We start from the raw sequence: 21,114 nt of genomic DNA, 5'->3' as shown, positions 1-21,114 counted from the left end.
AATATTGCCATTTACTTAAGAATTATTTATTTATTTATAGTAAGTTACAGTTTTCAAGGAACGACATTAGCCCTGTGGTTTTCTGTGGCTTTGTTTGCCTACCTACGTACCGAGGTATTTGATCATGAAAAATGTACACACAAATTACAGTCTGAGCAGTAGTTACAGCAAAGAAACCACTGACTGAAGAAACACAGCACAAAGTAGGCTTTTCTAAAGCCTGTCTGAAATATTCTGGAAGGGGGTCCTCACAGGGTCCTTTAGGCGCCGCGGACAGTCGTTTCGCTCTCTCCTCCGATTGGTCACCTGGTCGTTTCGTTCATTTGACAAGCAAAATAGTGCTAGCCCGAGTTGATAGCAAGGAAAGAACAGCACCGTATATTATCTTAACCTTTACACCGCAGAGATGTCTGAGGAGCAAACTGAACGATCCGATGGGAAGATTGTGAAGATGGAGGTCGACTACAGTTCAACTGTAGACCAGCGTCTCCCGGAATGCGAAAAAATGGCTAAAGTGAGTCTGAAAGAGGCCAGCGCCGGCTGAGTCATGGTGCATCATGATCAGTGTGTTAGCATCCAAGCTAACATCGCTTTAGCACCACCCGGAAAACCAATGGATTGACCGTAACTTACTCAAAAATGTTGATGCAATTTTATTTTAACCTTTCTGTTGCAGTTTTATTTTCACATACACGTTGGTGTTTGTTTGTTAGCTCGCTAGCATGGTGAAGTTAGCAGTCTTTGCACTATAACGTTAGACACTGGCAAAAGCTTTAGCTAACGCTAACTTGATAGCTGGGCAAAGTGTCTTTAATATTGTGTAAGTCCAAAACAAAAAACAAACATTTTGTCTTTTATCTGTCCAATCTGTGTATTTTTCTGCTGTAGGAGGGGAAGCTGCAGGAAGCTATTGAGAGCTTGTTGTCATTGGAGAAGCAGACTAGAACGGCAAGTGTCTCTTGTTTAACTTACTTTCCTTTCATTTGGTTGTGGAAGGTCGTTACATCTGTTGAGCCCGAATGTGAATGTCATAAATACACTGACGGTTCATGATATGATTTGCCATTGTTTCCCAGCCCACTCCATAACATAATAATAAATGGCAAAACCTGCCTCACTGGTATATAATTGGATAAAAGAATGTCCAATTCAGAGTAGATCTGAAATTGTTCTATCAGCTGGAACTGATCTATGCAGAGTAAATGATCTTAAATTAGAAAACGAGGACACACAGACACTCGGAGCAGTAACAGTTTTTGTTCATCCTGTAAAACATGGAGATCTGTAATTCTGCTTTCCTATCATGAAAAAAGGGACCAAATTAACCAAAATGTCCTGGAAAACAAGTCTACCAGGAACCTTGAACCATGGAATTGAGTATCAACCGGGAACATATTACAGAGTCCTGTCATTGTGTTAATGAAATAAGTAATGGATTTATTGAGAAATGTGCATGTTTGTGTATATTTTAGTAAGTGAATTACTCATCTGCCCTCAACTCCTGCTCAGGCATCAGACATGGTCTCCACCTCCAGAATCCTTGTGGCTGTGGTCCAGATGTGTTATGAAGCAAAGGACTGGGATGCCCTGAATGAAAACATCATGTTGCTCACCAAAAGGAGGAGTCAGCTGAAACAGGTCAGATACTACTTTTTCCCTGATGGCTCATTTCTACCAGCTGTGTCCAAACAACTTAGTAAATTTTCTGCAAACTGTGTTATTGATTAATTAAATTACCCAATAACAAACACAATTTTTTTTGTCAAGATATAGTGAGCACTTTGTACACTGTACAAATTCTTATTTACAATAGTGGCCTAACTTTACAGGAAACATAATTTACTTTATACCTTGCAGCCATTCTTTGTCAAGCTCTCAATTAAGACTTAAATCTGTGTTTTTGTTTTGCTCTCTGCCTCATCAGGCTGTTGCCAAGATGGTGCAAGAATGTTACAAGTATGTGGATGCTGTGACTGATCTGACCATCAAGCTGAGACTCATCGACACACTTCGCACTGTGACTGCTGGCAAGGTGTGGAATGCATTTGTGTGTTTTTAAAAAAGAGCTGTATACTAGAGACAGAAGGAAAGTTATGTAGATTTTAACAGCTGTCAAGTTAAGTACTGCATGTTAGATGGGGGGGGAGCTTGGAAGTCACAGGTTAACAATGAAGGAGGCACGCCAGCCCTAGAGGAGTATTTTGTTTGTTTGTCTGTGACACAGTTTATGTGTTATCACTGAAATGTTTGTTACCTTTATTTACGCAATTTGTATGTGAATTTCTCTTCCTCTGTGGAGTAGATGCAAATGTGTTCAGGTATATGAAGGGTAGGTTGTGGTGACAAATGGATGACTACGACCATTCCACTTAAGATATAAGCCCCCTTCTCCTCGCTAATAGACTAAACATGTCCTCCTCACAGATATATGTAGAGATTGAGCGCGCCAGGCTGACAAAGACCTTGGCCAATATCAAGGAGCAGAGCGGAGAGGTCAAAGAGGCAGCCTCCATTCTTCAGGAGCTACAGGTAAGTGATTGACAGCCTTTATTGTCTTCCTTTAGGAATGAAGAAAATTCTGTACAGTTGTTGTGGGGACAGTTGGGATGCATCCATGTTTTAAGAGGTTGGAAAGATATTTTTTGTCACCGCAGTTATATAGGGAGAAAATACACAAACTAAGTGGCATTTCATGGCCTGCTGTTTGGAAGGTGCTTAGAATATATTTGTTTTCCCGCTCAGGTGGAGACATATGGCTCCATGGAGAAAAAGGAGAAGGTGGAGTTTATCTTGGAACAGATGAGGCTTTGCATTGCTGTCAAGGATTACATTCGCACCCAGATCATCAGCAAGAAGATAAACACCAAATTCTTCCAAGAGGAGAACAACGAGGTAGGAGAAAGAGGCCAGAGACTGACCAGTTAATAAAATACTGCAACGTTTCCTTGAGTTGGCTTGACAACCACTGATGATGAAAAGCATTTGGTGACTGGCCTGTGTGTTTGCCTTTTACAACACAGGAATCGAAGCTGAAGTACTACAACCTAATGATTCAGGTGGACCAGCACGAGGGCTCCTACCTGTCTATCTGCAAACACTACAGGGCCATCTATGACACCCCCTGCATCTTAGAGGACAGCAGCAAGTGGCAACAGGTGACTGGACTTTCTCTCAATTTTTAACATATCATGAATGCACAATACTAGGGCTGAAACAATTCATCAATTAAATCGATTACTATAAAGCATCGACGCAAATTCTTTGCATCGAGGCTTCGTTTAATCCATATAACTATATAGCACACTGTTTTGCACGGACTGTAATTAATGTCGCACATTGTGCTTGCGGTGTGTGAACACAACGTGATTATAATGCCGCTGTTTGAAAAGTGGAGGAAGAGAGAGAAAATAGCGAGGGACGAAGAAGAAAACGTCCAAAGTATGGGATTATTTCAAACTAAAGAAAACAACTACTCTGTAATGTTATAGTCCGTCCATCGTAAAACGAACTTATGTCACCTCGGCAACAGTACGACAGCACCTGATCAGAAAGTACCCGGTGTTCTTCCAGCGGACTACAGACAAGGTAACAGCAACTTTAGTATTTAACTGAAATCATGATTGATTGTTGAGTTGAAGGCTAGCCAAAGTAAGCCACTGTCCTCAGCTGAAAATGTACACACGTGCGTTTGTTGTTCTCCTTTTTGGGCCGTGAGTTTGGGTTGTAGCGTCACACTCATGAGTTAACTGGGTGTCGGGGAGCTGCACCTTAGTATAACGTGTATAGCACTCGGGTGATGTTTCTGTTGGTAAAGCAGTTGTCTGGTTCTTTGTCTGTTGATGTTGGTCTGATGTTTGCTGTATGACACAATATGAATTTCCGAAAGGACAGATAAATGTCATCATCTATCAGCGTACACAGCTGATCCCATTACCGTGGGGGGAGGGGGTCCGCCGCCGCCAAGCAAAAGTACTTCTTAAACGACGCATTGATGAATCATCGAAATAAAATATAGAAGCTTCAAATACTAAAATCGTCGTTAGCTGCAGCCCTACACAATACAGTTAAATACATACACAATTTTGAGAGCCAGAGTCTGTAGTTAATGAGAAAGTGATTTTAGAAGATGTTTTTACTTGTTTCCATGTCACTGATGAAAATCTCTTTTTGTTTTTTGATAAATGGTTGATGTAATGCAGTAACAATAGGTAATAGGCTGTACTATGCACAGTACCATGGCTGCAGAAGAAACAATAAGTTTCCTCAAACAATGCTTATGATAGGATTTTTCATTAGAATATTCCTCTAAGCTCATACACAGGGAGTCCCTTTCATCAATGCTCTTTTCTGAGCAATGACGATCGCAGCGTAGTTTGCAATAATAACAACAAAAACAAGACCATGTATCTTTTCCTAAACCTTTCTCATTGCCATTTGAGTGTTTCTAGAAAAGTCATGAATGCATTTGTGTTTCAGGCCCTGAAGAGTGTGGTGCTGTACGTGATTCTTTCCCCTTACGACAATGAGCAGTCAGACCTTGTGCACAGAATCAGTGAGGACAAGAAACTGGAAGAAATCCCTAAATACAAGTAAGACATACTTTGTGCTTCTGTTTGTTGGCGTTACAGCAAACAGTCCTCAGATTTTCATATCACAGCACCTTCTTACGTTGGAGCACTGTGTGTGTGTCACTCACGGTGAATGATCAGAGCAACTTTTGTATACTGACATCACATGCGTACACTCTGCTGCAAGGTGTGAATGTGGGAATTTTCACTATATACCTCCTACGTTTCTAGGGACCTTCTGAAACAGTTCACCACTATGGAGCTGATGCGGTGGGCCTCCCTGGTGGAGGATTATGGGAAGGAGCTGAGAGAGGGTTCACCGGACAGCCCTGCCACAGATGTCTTCTCTTATTTAGAGGAGGGGGAGAAAAGGTGGAAGGACCTGAAGAACAGAGTGGTGGAGCATGTAAGTCCCCACAGTCAAGTGTAGTCCCTTCTCTTTTGGACCTGGTGCATACATGTTCAGATTAGGTCTGTGCGATATGGCAAAAAATTCATATCCCTATAGAGGTCATTTCATATCCCAATAATGATACATATCCCGATATAGAACATTTTTTGTAAACTGTAACTTGGGATATTTCTCTGCATTATAAAGGTGGGGTAAGTGAGAACTTGGAGGGGAGAAATCCAACACCATGACAAATAGCAGCAAGTAATGTAACTAATGTTAGCTAGGTTGTGGGTTAGCAAACTGACGCTACTTGCTGCTGCAAAGCTAACATGAGGACCAGACGGTCCCAGAGCAGCACAGCAGCTCAAGCTCTCACACTCACAGCTCTCCTGATAGCTAACATCACAACAACAGCATGTTTTGGCAAACTATAAAGTAAGCTGTATGTCAGTGGGCAAGTCATTTAACGTTACCTGATTGACACAAACATCACAGCTGGCGCTGCTGGATATTTCATGCAATTTCTTCTCTGCGGCTCACGTGGAAGAACGGACAGTGGTGAAGTTAGTTTTAAGTTGATATTTGTTTTACAGCATAATTGTGAATGATGGACGTTTTTCTATCGTCAAACGATAGATATTGTCATATCGCACAGCCCTAGTTCAGATGGGTTTGATGAAAATCTGTTGGTGCCTGGCAGCATGAAGGTATCTAATTGAATTGATTTTCTAAGAGCATCTCAGCTGCCTTTTAGCTGTCCCAAGCTAGTCTGGCACATTCAAACCAATTATCACTAATAAAGAGGCTTTATCTTTATTGTGACACACATTGGCCTTGAAAATTGCACTAGGCTAAATGTCGCATTTGCGGAATTTTTAAATTTGGCATCCTTAATTTAAATGTAGTCTAAACATTACTGCTGCATTTTGATGCTCGATTATATTTCTATTCAATTTATTTATTTATAAGGACAGCACACATTAATCAACATTACTGTAAATGTGCCAGTGTTAGCCTACTGGCTAATTTTCAACTGCAGTCCTTCGGCTTCGGCTATTTATCTTTTTTTGTGCATGTACTAGGTTTGCAAAGTGAAAAAGCCCAAAGTCCAGCCCAAAGGGAGTTCCCATCTCCCACAGAAAACTGCTCTAAACTGCCTGAAAACAGCTCGTTTGTAGTCCAGCCTTTACTTCCCTTTCTTGTGATGTCACAAGAAAATACTTGTCATAATGCTTGTTGAGCGACTAGTCTGACACGCCCTCAAAAACACTTCCTCTCCCGTCCAAAAACTAGCTACCCTCCAGGCAGTCAATGGACAGAAAGTTGTTACTGTGATGTAGAGACAGAGCTCAGTTAAAACTTTATGGATGAAAGATACTTTTGTTACAGATTAATAACTCACCACTCTGAAACTCTTGCTCCAGTCCAAACTGCCAAGCTGGACGTTAACATGTAGCCTTTCGCTGAATTGAAGCTGTTTACCGTCTTTTCGCTGACCCGCCTTTCTCTGCTTCTGATTGGCTTTTACCGGCCTTTCGCGGACCTGCTCTTCCCTGCTTCTGATTGGCTAGTAGTCCTTAACTAGGAACTGCGCATGTGCAACTCCCAACAAAGATCATTTAGAGACGAGATGTATCACTCCATAGCTAAAATGAAGCCTTCAACACAGGGTGAAAAGAAGAGCTGCAGCAATGTGCAGTATGACAAAAAATATGGTATTTTTTGAAAATTAAACCTGTTCTGGTACAACCCCTAAATGGATTTTGAACCTGAAAATGAGCATAAAACCACCTCTTTAAAAATGATAAAATATACAGAACAAGTACATTGAAACACTATTAAAAACAACAACAAAACAGAAGAATTCTCACAACATAAAGCTAGAAACAGTAAAACATCAGTACAGTAACAGGTGACACCATTTAGACACAGTTAGCCATGCAAATAACATGAAGTAACAACACACAACCTACTTGCAGGACAACAATAAACAGTACACATAAATAAAATACACCAATCATTATGTTGGGCTTACCAAACTGTGCAAAGCTCGCCTTCTGGCAACGGGCAGAGGACATGTTAGCAGCAGTGGTAACAACAATAGATATAAAACGTGCAATGTACTATTTAGTTTTGAAATGTTCACATTTTTGACTTTTCAAAAGCCGGGCCTGAAGACTTTGTGTGAAGGTATGGTAGGTGTTACAGATTCTTGTTTCAGTTGGGAAGGTGTTCCACAATTGAGAAGCTCTTATAGAAAAACATAATTGGCTGAAGGAGCTAGACCTGAAAGGGACTACACAGTCCCCTCTTAGAGCTGATCTTGTAGTTCTGTTGGTGTAATTTTTCTGCTTTATAAAAGTAACAAGTGATGGCGAAGCTTAGATATGTTCAACATATTTGTATATATGCAAAGACCATGCAGAGAATAATAATTTTCAAGCTCAAAATGTTTAACAGTCAAAAGATTGAATCCTATTCATTTAAGTAGTAATCAAATTAGAGTAAATTGAGTAAAATTACAGAGATGTGCCAGTGTTAGCCTTCTGGTCTTGTTCAGACTGCCAGTCTAAATCTGTATTTTGGCATATCCAGATTGATTTTAGAAAGACTGGACAGCAAAAAGCCACATGAAGTGGAATTTTTGCAAATGGGACCCACGCCACATTTGGAGGTGGTTTGAAATGTTATTCAAATCAGATTACTACAGTCAGGACTCTCGGGATGCTCAAATCCGATTTCAAACTGTCTTTGCATCACTCGCAAGACAACACACGACGACAATGTCAAATCCAGAGTGACGGGAGTGCTTCAGAGCAGCTGAGCAGAATCCATGATTTCAATTTCTCATGGTTCCATGTTGGAAAGCCATGTCACCAGAGTACGTAGTAACTGACTCCTTCGTCGTTACCACAGCAACCCATGCAGATAGGTTGGTGATATCTGGACACACAAATCCTTTCTGATCACTAGCAATTATTAGTGCGAAAACAGTTTGTCGTAAAGATCTGATTCAAGAAACAAATCTGATTTGCCTGCAGTCTGAACAAAGCCTTAGTGCCCAAGTACACTCAGATTAGATTTAGATTTCACTCATGAATTATTATTTTGCAGCAGGTTTGTATATTGATGAAATTCTCCCTTTTCCCACAGAACATCAGAATAATGGCCAAATATTACACCAGAATTACAATGAAGAGGATGGCCGGACTCCTTGACCTCTCTATTGACGTAAGTTTTACTAATTAGCTCACGTTTACAGCACTGACAACTTTGCTTTTAAATCATCTGATTTGTCAGTCTGTGTTCGTTTAAGAGATCCGTTTTAGTTTTCTGGTTAGCTTTTGCACTCTCTACTTGCATACATCGCAAATGTGTGAAATCACTAATTTAGCTGAAGTAGTTGAGGCAGGTAGAGGATAACTATGTACAACTAAAATGACTTTTAAAAAATAAATATACTGCAGTGTCAAGAGGAAACTAATCATCAGGATTTGGTCTCACTGAAGAACATTTTGAAAAGACACTAGCATGATGTCTGTCTGCTCAAATATTTCATCAGGAATCCGAGGAGTTCCTCTCCAGCCTAGTCGTAAGTAAGACCATCTATGCCAAGGTCGACCGGCTCGCTGGCATCATCAACTTTCAGAGGCCTAAAGACCCCAACGACCTGCTCAACGACTGGTCGCACAAACTCAACTCTCTCATGTCTCTGGTCAACAAGACCACGCATCTTATTGCCAAGGAGGAGATGATCCACAACCTGCAGTGAAACAAGAACATAGTGTATTATTTTATGTCTGGATTCATGTTTGTTTTTGTCTTTCCTTCTATAGGAATGTTTTTGAATATATGGTATATTGGTGGATTGTGAATGCAGTGTTATTCCAATGTCATATAACTGGAGACTATATGATATAGGAAATCTGCAGCACATTGACAATAAACACATGGGCACCTCCCCTCTTTGTATCCCTCTGTCAGTGTCATGAAAAATTTGTTTCCCATTGCTGTTTAATGGATTATACACAGTAGTTTAGCATTTATTGCTATATGAGAACTCATTTAAATGTATACCTATCAATGTAAACAATAAACTCACATTTGGTTAACAGTTGTATGTAGGTTTTATACAATATTTAACCTGGCTGACATGTATTCTAATTTGAAAGTGTTATGGATCGTTACTGAAAGAAATGTTTCAGAATGGTAGTGCTTTGCTACTGTCACTTAGTGCATCAGGTTGCTGTGAAGTCACACATAAGAGACCTGAGAGGGAAAAAAATCTTTCCATTTCAGTTTTATTCAACTAAAACTGACATGGTGAAGAAAGAATTGTCAAAGCCCTGCAAGATGTTGGCGAGTTGTAATCCATTGCCATTCAGGAAAATTGATAACCAAATTTTAGTTAAGAAAACTAAACTGAAGCATCTTCTTGTATTCTGTGCTCATTTGGAATTACACGTAATTCCAAATGAGCACCTTGGGGGTCTTAAGTCACATTGATTGAGTCTGCCTTTTTTTCATTTCACTCTTTCATTCTCCTCCATCCACCTGAGAAATGCTCCTACTATGAAAATTACTCATCAGAGGTTTATAAACCCTGCAACAACAATTACTGCAGATTTACAGTAGCAAGGCGAGACACTACCACTGTTTCTGTCTGTAGCTAAGCTATTATCCAATTTCAAATTGTATGTTTGCTGGTAATCTTGATGTAATGGATTGTAGCTCAGCCATGGTGTTTAAAATTTTCAAGATCTCAGCCTTCTATGCCAGTTAATTGGTTAGGTATAGCGCCTACTGTAACTTTTTACAATGTACAGAATAGTGATATAATAGCGTGCTACATCTATAAAAAAGTTAAGACAGTGCTCTACACCACCAATTTTGAAAAAACCAAATGAGGGAATATCTTTTGGAAGAATTGCGATCATCCCTGCAGTTCACAGACACTTTTAAGGCAAAAAATTTAGGCAACACTTAAATCACATCAGATCTCAATGAAGGAAATACTTCAAAGTCTTTACTGTACATTGTATAATTTGTTGAGAACAAAATTACGTAACAACAGTCAATGGAAACCAAAATCACTGACTTGGGGCTGGATTCAAAATCACAATGAAAATCAAAAGTAAAAAAAAAAATGATATCACTGATTCAACTTGCATGACTTTCGTCAGGGCAACTCATAATGTGACTCATTAGTGCCTGTATGCACAATATCTGGGCATGCTCCTGATGAGATGGCGGATGGTCTCCCCCAAAATCTCCTGCCAGTCCTGGATAAGGGCATCAGTGAGCTGGACAGTCTGTTGGGCTACTTTGTCGGTGTTGGATGCACCGATACACAACGTCCCAGAAGTTCTCAATTGGGTTCAGGTCTAGGGAACGTGAGGGCCACATGAGGGCATTGTCCTGCACCATGAGGAACCCAGGGCCCACTGCACCAGTGAAAGGTATGACAGTGTTCTCCCATTCATTTGCACCAAAGCAGGTGATGCTAATTCACATTGCTTATGCTTCCAAACTGGACAGATCAGTATTCCTGATGTTTTACTGACTTGATGTTATACTGTGATGATCAGGTGTTCCCTTAATTCTTTCAGCAGTCTATATAAAGGAGAGCTGAAGCTGTTCTGACAGCACCTCACACCTTACAATTAAGTGAAAATCAAAAAATCAGGCAGGAAATCACGATGGAGATATGAAACCTCTTTTGCAAATGTGATACATTCCATTGCATGATAAACTTCAAACTTTTTTGATGATAGCGTTATCTCCTTGGTTTCTTTTCAGATCTTAACAATGCATACCACCTCAAAGTTTGGTTGTTCATTTGTTTATTTTTTACTGCTGCGATGGCATGCCTTTGGACAGACCAATTACTGAATGGTCTATTCTGTTGTATTGTAATTGCTGAGCAATAATTTCTAACTTTGTTTTCTGGCACTTAATGGGTGGTTTAGTAGACACAACGTCCCTAGTTCGAAATCTTTGTTGCTTGCCACCCCACTCTCTCCTCATTTTTCCTGTCATTCTCTATTGTGATCTATCAACTAATGCAAACATATGGTTAAAAAATATCTTTAAAAGCTTTTTGGGGCTCAACAACCTCCAGTGTTGGAAAGGTTGCTTTGGAAATGTATTAGGAAACCGATTACAAGTTACCCTATTTAAAATGTAATAGTAGTGTAACTATTTCAATTACTTTATCAAAGTAATGAAACTTATTACATTCTATTACTTTTTGATTACTTTTCTAATATGTTGTGCATGTTTTCAAGTGTTTTCAAAAGACAGCTTGAGAGGCAATTTAACTGGCAGAGGGACGGCGCTGCAAATTTAAACATGAGAACTAATCAGAAAAGCATCGAACTTTACCAATGACTGTGGCGGGATTTGGCAAAGGAAGACAAAGTGCACATGAAAAACATGCAAAGCAACAAAATAAATATTTTTCAACATATAGCCTAGCTTTTTACAAATATTCAGATGTAAGTAACTGTAATTTAATTCCACATCCTACACATGTAACAGATTACAGTTACATTTATTTTATTATTAAATTATGTAACTAAATTACATGTAACTTACTCCCCAACATTGACTATCAGTTTTGGATGGCAACTGCCAATAAAACTCAAAGAAGAAGAAGAACACTCTACCTCCAAATACATTTAGCTAGAAATCTGATTAAAACTGCTTGACCCTTCTAACCCAGGTGCAATAAGTAACATTAATAATGCCTATATTCCAAATAGATAGCCAGTTCCATGGCCCAGTACTATGTTACCTCAAGAACAATAAAATCATCAATGATATTAGTTGCACTTCGGCTTTTCTGGTTATGGTTGAAAATGTCTGCTGTGAAACAGCTCTATAATGGATGTTAACGCTGAAAAGCTAGATCACCGATCACACTGTAAGCTCCCTGAAAGTATATCAGATGCTGATAAGGCTATTTAAACTGCCGTCAGTTGCTGTTTCTGCTCTTGTGATGCCTGCCTGTGGGATCACGAGTGGGTGTGGTCTCTCTCTCTCTCTCTCTCTCTCTCTCTCTCTCCCTTGTAGCTCAAGAGCTGATTACGTTAACTGAAAGCACCTGGGTCCTGTGTCTTGAGTGTAGGCTATTTGTAACCGTGTTCTCTCATTCTGCAGGAGGCTGCTGTCAAGACCAGGTCAGACCTCCCTGTGGCTGGCTCTCCGGTTTCTCCTTTAGTTTGGTTTTCTTTGGTTTTTGGACACTTACTTTGTGGTATTTATCTTGTTTTTGCATACTATTACATATATACTCATGCAACCAACATCCTGCCTAGACACTACTGAAACAGACTACATACCTCATACTTTGGTTATATTAGTTTGAAATACCCTTTTAAGTTTGCTTAACCTTGGTTTAAATAAACATATTTTGTTAAATGTTTACCATGGTGCGTCTCCCTTTTGTTGTGGCCTTTGAGCCAAGTCATAACACTCTTCATACATATGCACCCTCAGCCACACCTGCTTTTTGAAACAACATTTAAGAGCAATCTGTATTTTTGAGATGGCATTCTTTTTTCACAGTGTTGCCTCTTCGGTGATAATGTGTCAATTGCATACGTGCAGCTTGAAACTTTTTGGGCATTTCTAATTCCTCACATAGTAGAACCCTGCACACTATAGTGTGCTCATGTTTATTGAGTTCTTATAGTTTGATTCAGCCTTTCCCAAACCTAGGGTCGCAACCCAAAATGGGTCACGGGCTTGTTTTTATTGGGTCGCTAATTGGCAGAGTAAAATCCATAACAATGCCATGCAGTGCTTAATTTGTACATCAGGGGGTCCCCGGACACAGGATGCTGTTCTGGTGGTCAGTGGGAGAGAAAAGTCACAGATTGCATCAAAAATCCACAGTTGCTGGAGCACACTGGACAATGCTGAGGTGCTAGCTGTTAAAATTTTAAGCTAAACTGTCATCACAAACAAAACATTATTTATATACATTTAATAATCGGAGCATTCAAAATAATCACTTGAAATCAGCAGGGGGAGGTTCTCAGAAACAGCTGTTTAAGGTTCTCAGTGCTCTCTTTCCCTTCTCTTCCCTGTTGTTTCCCTTCTGTTTCTGGATTCTGCTATTTTGGGGCAAAATGGAATTAGGGCTATTTATATTTATAGAACTTTATTAAATAAGTTCTATTTATATCATGAAAAGCAAACAGGCTAAGAAACCAAACTTAGTCTCTGCCGGAGCAGAGATCGATAGAACACCTCACAAAGACAGTGTTGGAGATTCTGGTCCTAATCTGGGAGATCCCGGATCCTGTCTTGTTAGGATCACATTACACTCAGCAAATTTGATTGCAATGTAGCCTGTTTTATACACTCGACCTCACTCCCAACTCTAGCTCACATAGTGAGTGTATTGCGTTACTGCTTCTATGTCTTCCTATTTCCGTGCAAGTTTGTAATGAGGAGGTGAGAAACTTTACACTTAGCAAATTTTATTTTAGGTGTGACATATGTTTATAATGAAATAAACACATGCTTGTTCTTTATCAGTAGTTTATAAATGTAGATGTTATTGCAATTCATAATGTATTTTTGTAAGTTGGTCCCTGGGAGACACCAAATTTCCCTTTTGGGTCTCGAGCTGAGAATGTTTGGGAACCCTTAGTTTAATTGACAGCTGGCTATACTTTGCTTAGCCATACTGATTCTCCTTTCTCCTTGCTCTGAAATGTTATTGAATTTTAGCAGATTAGAATATTTTGGTACTTTTAAAGTTATTCTGAACTCAGTTCTTACACTCACAATGAACTAATGCATTTTGGCTTATTTGCTGTTTTCTATTAAAATTCATGGAGCATTTGGGACAATGTGAGCCTTAGAACTTGACCTGAAATGCTCCACTGTTTTTATTTATATTTTATTAATTAACATGTCCTTAATTAAAAAGGCAAACATGTCTTGATATCTTGAAATAATTAGCAGATAATAGACACAAATTAAGTTCAACTAAATAAAAAACAAAAATAAACAGAAGAGTTATTTGAAGCAGTTTACAGAAAGTGCAAACTGAAATATATAGCAAGGGTAAATAAAATTCATGAGTTTGAAATGCACTTCCTTCACTTTTGGAGGAATAGGGTATTGAATATAGTTTGTACGCCAGAAACTCTCCAGTTTTCCTAAGAGACAAACTCTTACTGCTGACGGCACCTCTCATAGAGGTTAATAAGCTTGATAATGATTGGATGGATTAGAATCCCTGATAACAAAAGCGAAAACAGCTAACAGTAGCATTTCCTTTGGTTGTTCAACTTGTTTTAAAATGTAAAAACAAAACAAGGTTTGGCCCCAGGATATATTGCCACATTTTTAAAGTTCTCATTGCAACATAAGCCAAAGCAGCTGTGTGGCAAAGGTGGGTTATCAAGCCTTTAAAAAATCCAAGTTAATAAGTACAAATTTATTGATTTTTCTTTATTGACGGTTGTAGATAATATGGGAAATTCTAACATTTCTATTTATAATTTTATTTGCCATAAATAACAAGCTATATTATTTGAATCCATAGTAAATAGTAGTTATCCTTAAATGTGTGTTAAAAGTGTTTGAAAAGAATAAAATCAACAGCAAGACAGACGCTTTTTGACAAGCAAGATCCCTGCCATCAGACCCCCCCCCAAAACATACACACTCACACACTTTCAGACACACGCACACACACACACACGCACACACCCCAGTCCTCTCAACCTTCAGATCAGTACATCCCACTATGCTTTGCGATGGTCTGACAAGTGGATCCAAGATGGCGTAGAAAGTAAAGCTAGGTAAGTGTTGACTTCCCATTTTCAGCCCTTTCAGTTGTCTTTTTAATCGCAAAGCCACTGACATGAATCCCCTCCATAAATCATTACGGTAATGACGAATGCTTTGAGTTCATGCATGTATAACAACACAATGTCACATGAATTATATGCGCCTAAACACCGTGGCAAAATGAGCAGGCCCGAACCCGTTTTGTTTCGGCGAACCCAGCTAGCAAGCTAGCTAGCTTGCTAACATTAACACACTAGCCAGCTATTCTTGTTGAGAGCTTGCCAGTTCGGTGCCAAGAAAGGCCGTGTTTTGGCTAGCAAGCTAACTGTTAGCTACGCATACTCTGGTTAGTGGCAGTATTGTTGACCCTGTGCAAACCTGAACGGTAACGTTAACCGACGCTGTGGGGACATTTTTCAGCGCTTTGTAACGCTGCCGTCATCGCTCTGACTTGCGACAGTCATGACAAGTTTACTAGACAAACAACAGCTACAACTACCAGCTGAAAGACGAAACAATTCATCCCCAACGTGTGTGTTTATTAGTGTATGCTGTCTTGATATCTGCTAATTGGCCTAAAAAAAATTGTAAGTTTTTTTGGCCGTGTTTTCTACACCTTGCTGGTAACGATAGTGTCAAGCCAAACAACGTTATGTCAGTATGAAAGCAGTCGATGTTATTTTCTCCCTCTATGCTCAGCTATAAAATCAGTTTTTTCCTCCACTGAACTGCAGTCGAAGCTGTGGCCTGTATAGTAAGATCCCACGACCTGGACACTAAACAGAACGCAGGTGTCAGTCCCCTGTAGCCCGCCAAACTATTTGTTGTTGCCCCTATGAAGTGGCTGGCTTGCAAGCAGTAACATTAGGTAACCGCTATTCCTAGTGTCACAAATAGGAGTGTGAAGCGCTGCATGGGGGTTGAAGTAACCTCTCTTATTTGGAGTAAGTACTGCATAAGATCTGTCCTGTGTTTGGTTTTGTCTTTGACCCCATTTTCCATTTCCCAGCAACAGACCTTGTCTGCTAGCCAGCAACTTGCAGCCCTCATTTTGCATGTCACACATTCTGTACAACATTTGCAAACTAGATTATGATATATTATATGTTGTCCCTTTTTACTGTTGTAAAATAGTAACATCTGAGTATGTGTTAGTAGCCACTGTATTAATAGTCATAAGGGGTCCTTAAGTTCTTAGGTGGCATATATGTTTTTGAGCTATAGTTTTGACACCAATCAAGTACAATCTAGGGCCTGGACCAGTGTTAATTGTTTAAGATGCTCCAGAGAATCTCTGTGTCTTACAGTATGACGGGTGCTGCAACATTATTTGTCAAAATTGGTCAGTTGCCATATGTGCATAGTATACAAGCATACAGCCTACTTATAAAATATAGGATTGTTCCTTATCTGAATGTTTGAATGTTTAGAGGAAGTGAACTTAGCTGCAGTTCATTTGATGAGATTATGGAGATCAACAGAGCTGTAATATTCAGTCAGATATTGTACAAGGTTTTATCTGCTTGATGTGATGTCAATATTTTGTCAGATCAAGTTTGATATTTTTCTTGCACCACAGACAAAAAATAAGACAAGAAACAAAGATGCATACGTTTAAAGTAACATTACAATCAGAAGACAATGTTCAAGGCCCTTTTAATGTACATTTGATCTGGGATTAAGTTCCATATTTAATTTTAGGATTGACTGCTGTACAAAAGAGTGCTTCAATCTAACCTTATTAAATCATGGATCTTTGTATATTCAGTTTGATGGAATTTGTATTCACTGTTCAGGACATGGTTGGGGTCAGAGATAAATGTTTTTGGCCAAACCTAACATTTTATTATGTTAGGCGGATTCATAGAGTTTCTCAAAGGGGTGGCCTACAGATTTTCATTTGTTGGAGCAGTATTCACTTAAAAGTAATGGACAAACACTTTTTTTTTGAGCCACTGTAGCATGCAAGTATTTTTTTTTTTTCTGCCACTCAGAATTTTGATCCGCCACTTTTGATATGCGCTAAATGAAGGAATAACATTCAGCTCAGTTAGGCATTATTTAATGTAAATAATGTTGTCATTCACTGTAAAATATATTTTCAAGACCCATGACTTTCAGTAGATGACCTTTTATCACTAACAAGGTATTTCAAAGGTGACAACATGAAACACAGAGTGCAGAAGAATTTGCAGTTCACAACGGTGTATTATACAGTCAGTGCTCAATACAAAACCCACAGTTAAGCCACCAATGAATTGGTCCCTATGTCATTTCAAATCTCAACTAGAGTCCATATTTCAACAAAAACCTCCTCTTCTGGATCTCAGCATACAAAAAACACAAATTTTGTGTTCCAGTACAAAAGTTGGCCAATGAAAATAAAAGCATAAGCTGCATTATTATTATGCCGGTTCAGTGCTGGCAAGTTAACCGACTGTCACTCAGGACGCACTGTGCCTCTTCCATTAGTGAGTTTGGTTTGAAACACTGCCATAGATATTCCCTGAGCTGACTGGTGGGGGTGTGTTGTACGCTAACCTTACTACATGTGTCTTTCTGTTTTGCGTCTTCCCTGTCTGCCAAAGTGGCAGAGGGCCTGATGATTTTACCCACCACTGCCAACAATTTCAGACCCTGCTTGTACCATACAGTATTAAAATACTGTAGAACTCTCATAATGACAGATATAAGAAAACAAAAGAAGAATTTGTCTGTGTCCCAAAAGACCTAAGGTGGCGGAGAAAATAATCTCTGTTTTGTCTTTTTGCAGACAAAATCAATGTGGTCTTTCCAGGATAACAGATGGTCAATCATTACTCTCAGGTATTTGTATTAAAATACCTGGTTGATTTTTTTTCGTTATGGATAACAATATGAAGTTTGAGAGTTGGCTGGGAAACCAAATACAATTTCCTTCATTCTGTTAATCTCAAGAGCATTATTATCACTCCACTTGAACACTTTGTTCATGCCATGTTGGTGCAGCCCAGGTTTGCCTCAGCTACTTAACAGAGATCCTAGCACTGTACCTTCAGAATACTTTAGAATGTTTTGTTTTGGTGTATCTGTACGGCATTCGTTGGTATAGAAAGTGAAAGGCGTGACTGAACTCACACAACCCTAGGGGTGCATGGGGGGTGTAATTGTACACAAAATTCACGGTTCGGTATGTACCCTGGTTTTGTGGTCACAGTTTGGTACGTTTTCGGTACAGCAGGGAAAGCTTAGAAAATAACATTTACATTAAAAAAAGGACTTTTATAAATTGGCCATCAATCTTACTGTAATAGTTATGGTATTAAATACTAGCATATTATCAATATGAACAAATAAACAAAAAAAATAACACAAATGTCAGTAATGCTCCATACTAAGACTCTGAAAAACTCCAGCTTGTGCATTTAAACAGGCGCGGGCACAACGGACTGACAAAATGCACACCTGAAGACACATTGTAAAAAGAGTGAGGTCAGAGAAATTTATTAACAAATTGTAAAACGATCTGCTGGCACAGAACTGGGATATAATATATCAGGAAAAAGACATTAAGAATGCATATGACAAATTCTTAGAACATTTTAAGTATTTATATGACAAAAATGATCCAATAAAAGAATATAGCAGAAAGTTAACATATACAAATTGTCAAAGTATTTTATTGATAAGGAAAATTATTATATGGAGGATGTGGCTAACTGTTTTAATCAGTTCTTTGTAAATGTGAGACCTGGCCTAGCAGGAAAAATTCCTGATCCTGAGACATCTGAAGAACACTTTAATAAATTAATAGAGAGAAATCCTAGCTCAATGTTTCTCAGGCCAGTGGATGAGAAATAAATATTGGAAATTGTGAGCAAATGCAAGAACAAAAAGTCGATTACACTGACATGACTATAGTGAGAAAAGTCATTGAGGGGATCTCAAAACCATTAAAATAGATATGTAATTTATCATTTCAAATAGGTTAATTTCCAAACAAAATGAAAACAGCCAACGTCATACCTCTGTATAAAAGTGGGAGCAAACACCACTTCACAAACTACAGACCTGTCTCCTTACTTCCACAATTCTCCTAAATACTAGAAAAAGTTTTTAACAACAGATTAGATACATTCTTGGATAAGCATCAATTACTCAGTCAGTATGGATTCAGATTAAACAGATCTACATCGATGGAAATAATAGAATCAATTGTAGAAATATCGAGTGCCATAGATCATAAAAATTACGTAATGGGGGCATTTGTTGATCTTAAGCTTTTGATACAATCAGCCATGACATATATTATAAATAAATTGGAAAGGTACGGTATCAGGGGGATAGTATTAGACTGGGTAAGGAGTTATTTTAGTAAGAGACAGCGGTTTGTGAAGTTGGGAAGCTCCAGGTCAGTATGTTTGGTCATTGCTTGTGGTGTCCCCCAGGGGTCAGTGTTGGCACCAAAACGGTTTATTTTGTATATTAATGACATATGTTCAGTATCTAAGTTGTTGAAGTTGGTGTTACTTGCAGATAATAGAAATATAATCTGTTCAAGTGAAAACCTACAGCAACTAGTGGAGGATGTCACTAAAGAAATGAACAAATTAAAAATATGGCTTGATAGAAATAAATTCATTAAATTTAAATAAACTAAACTAAAATAATGTTATTTGGGAATTACAATATGAATATTCAGGTGAACATACAAATAGATGGGGTTATAATTGATAGAGTTCATGAAAATAAATTTCTTGGGGAAATTATAGATGACAGAATCAGTTGGAAATCACACATTTAATCATGTACAATCTAAACTGTCAAGATCAATTGCAGTATTAAACAAAGCAAAGCAGGTTCTGGAGCAAAAATCACTCCACATTTTGTACTGTTCACTAGTTTTACCATATTTTATTTACTGTGCTGAGATTTAGAGACACAACTACAAAAGTTCATTACATTCACTATCTGTTCTCCAAAAAAGAGCAATAAGGATTCACAATGCTGGGTATAGGGATCACACTCACTCATTATTTTTACAGTCAAAATAATTAAAATTCACAGATCTTGTGAAATATCAATCAGCCCAAATAACGTTTAAAGCCAAAAATAACCTATTGCCAAGAAATATTCAAATATTACTCAGGGAGATAGAGGGGGAGGTTATAATTTAAGGGGGAAACACAACTTTTAGATGTGTAAATATTTGGAACGCGGGTCGATTATTTGTAAGCTTTTGATTTGTGGATGGGGGTGGGAATTTTTTTCTTCTTCCCACTCCTTTTCGAATATGTAATGGACATTGACAAGAGTTTAAAAAGTCTTTGGCTGTAACTATTGTTAATTAATTTATTATTGTGTTATTCTTATCACTTTGATTTGTTTACTTGATTTCATTTTCTTGTCGGATGTTCTTTTTACATATATTCGAAATAAACCATCCATCCATCCATCGCCTGTCTATCGCCACACATAGACAAACAACCACTCACATCTAAGGACAATTTTGGAGACACCAATTAACCTTGCCTGCATGTCTTTGGACGGTGGGTGAAAGCCGGAGCACCCGGAGAGAACCCACGCAGGCACGGGGAGAACATGCAAACTCCACACAGAAAGTCCGGGGGCAACCGACCTTCTTGCTGTGAGGCGACAGTGCTAACCACTGCACAACCGTGCCGCCCTTTTGAAATAAACTTTATAATTAAATTAATTAAATTCTGGATACTCTATTGTATGAGTTATGGTATGGTATATTTAAGGCCGACTCAAGACCAGTGTGAGGCAAGTTACTCAGAAATTGTAATAAGTTAGTAGTTACTTATTACTCACTAAAAAAGTAATATTACTTTACTTATTACTGGGTGCTAGCAGGGTCCGAAATTAACACCCGCCAAGCGCCAAATGCGGTTAGATTTTCCGTTTGGCGAGTAAATTTCAAAAGGCGATCCGCCACACTGGCGGGTGAATGTTCATACCAAAATAGTAATGTAATAATCAGTGTTTTCCCTACAATGTATTCATCAGCACCGCTGCAAAATCTTTCCATGATCAGTAATATCGCGACATTCACTTACACTCTTACACTGAGACGCGCCCGGCCGCCCGTTTTTCCAAGCACGCCTCTGTTCATGGTTGCATAGCAACGTCGGCCACGCGAGTGCTTGTGGAAAGGAGAAAGCGCGGTACGAACTGCAAAGTCACCGATCTGCAGCTAGCTGCCGCTTATTAGCTGTTATGTGGCGACATTTACCAGGAGTGAGCCAACCTTTAAAACGAAAACCCACAGACGAAAAGGGGGACGAATTACATAAAAAAAGAAAGTTTTGTGAGAAATGGAGGTTTGGAGAGAACGGA

At 38.9% G+C, this 21,114-nt stretch overlaps 2 protein-coding genes across 2 annotated transcripts in view; both read left to right on the top strand.

The window, feature by feature from the left end:
* Window positions 1–311: 311 nt before the first annotated feature.
* Window positions 312–9,076, top strand: psmd12 (proteasome 26S subunit, non-ATPase 12). The gene is made up of 11 exons (XM_038713881.1): window positions 312–514; window positions 889–948; window positions 1,510–1,638; window positions 1,925–2,032; window positions 2,425–2,529; window positions 2,743–2,892; window positions 3,021–3,155; window positions 4,477–4,589; window positions 4,800–4,974; window positions 8,116–8,193; window positions 8,525–9,076. The coding sequence occupies exons 1-11, from the start codon at window positions 407–409 to the stop codon at window positions 8,732–8,734; spliced, it is 1,371 nt and encodes a 456-aa protein (XP_038569809.1). The 5' UTR covers window positions 312–406; the 3' UTR covers window positions 8,735–9,076.
* A 5,603-nt stretch (window positions 9,077–14,679) lies between these two features.
* helz (helicase with zinc finger) overlaps window positions 14,680–21,114 on the top strand; it is a 64,806-nt gene continuing 58,371 nt past the window's right edge. The window contains exon 1 of the mRNA XM_038713878.1: window positions 14,680–14,786. The gene's annotated coding sequence lies outside the window, so the exon portion shown is untranslated. The remainder of the gene's footprint in view (window positions 14,787–21,114) is intronic.

Source organism: Micropterus salmoides, unplaced genomic scaffold (genome assembly GCF_014851395.1).
Source record: "Micropterus salmoides isolate LMB-PRFRI ecotype aquatic unplaced genomic scaffold, ASM1485139v1 Ms_hic_scaffold_12, whole genome shotgun sequence".
NCBI classification, from domain to species: Eukaryota; Metazoa; Chordata; class Actinopteri; order Centrarchiformes; family Centrarchidae; genus Micropterus; species Micropterus salmoides.
This window is presented reverse-complemented; position numbering and strand designations above follow the sequence as displayed.

Coding starts and splice junctions, on each gene's coding strand:
- psmd12 (XM_038713881.1), top strand. CDS start 407: ATGTCTGAGGAGCAAACTGAACGATCCGATGGGAAGATTGTGAAGATG. Junction 515..888: donor AATGCGAAAAAATGGCTAAA/GTGAGTCTGAAA, acceptor TTTCTGCTGTAG/GAGGGGAAGCTGCAGGAAGC. Junction 3,156..4,476: donor ACAGCAGCAAGTGGCAACAG/GTGACTGGACTT, acceptor TTTGTGTTTCAG/GCCCTGAAGAGTGTGGTGCT.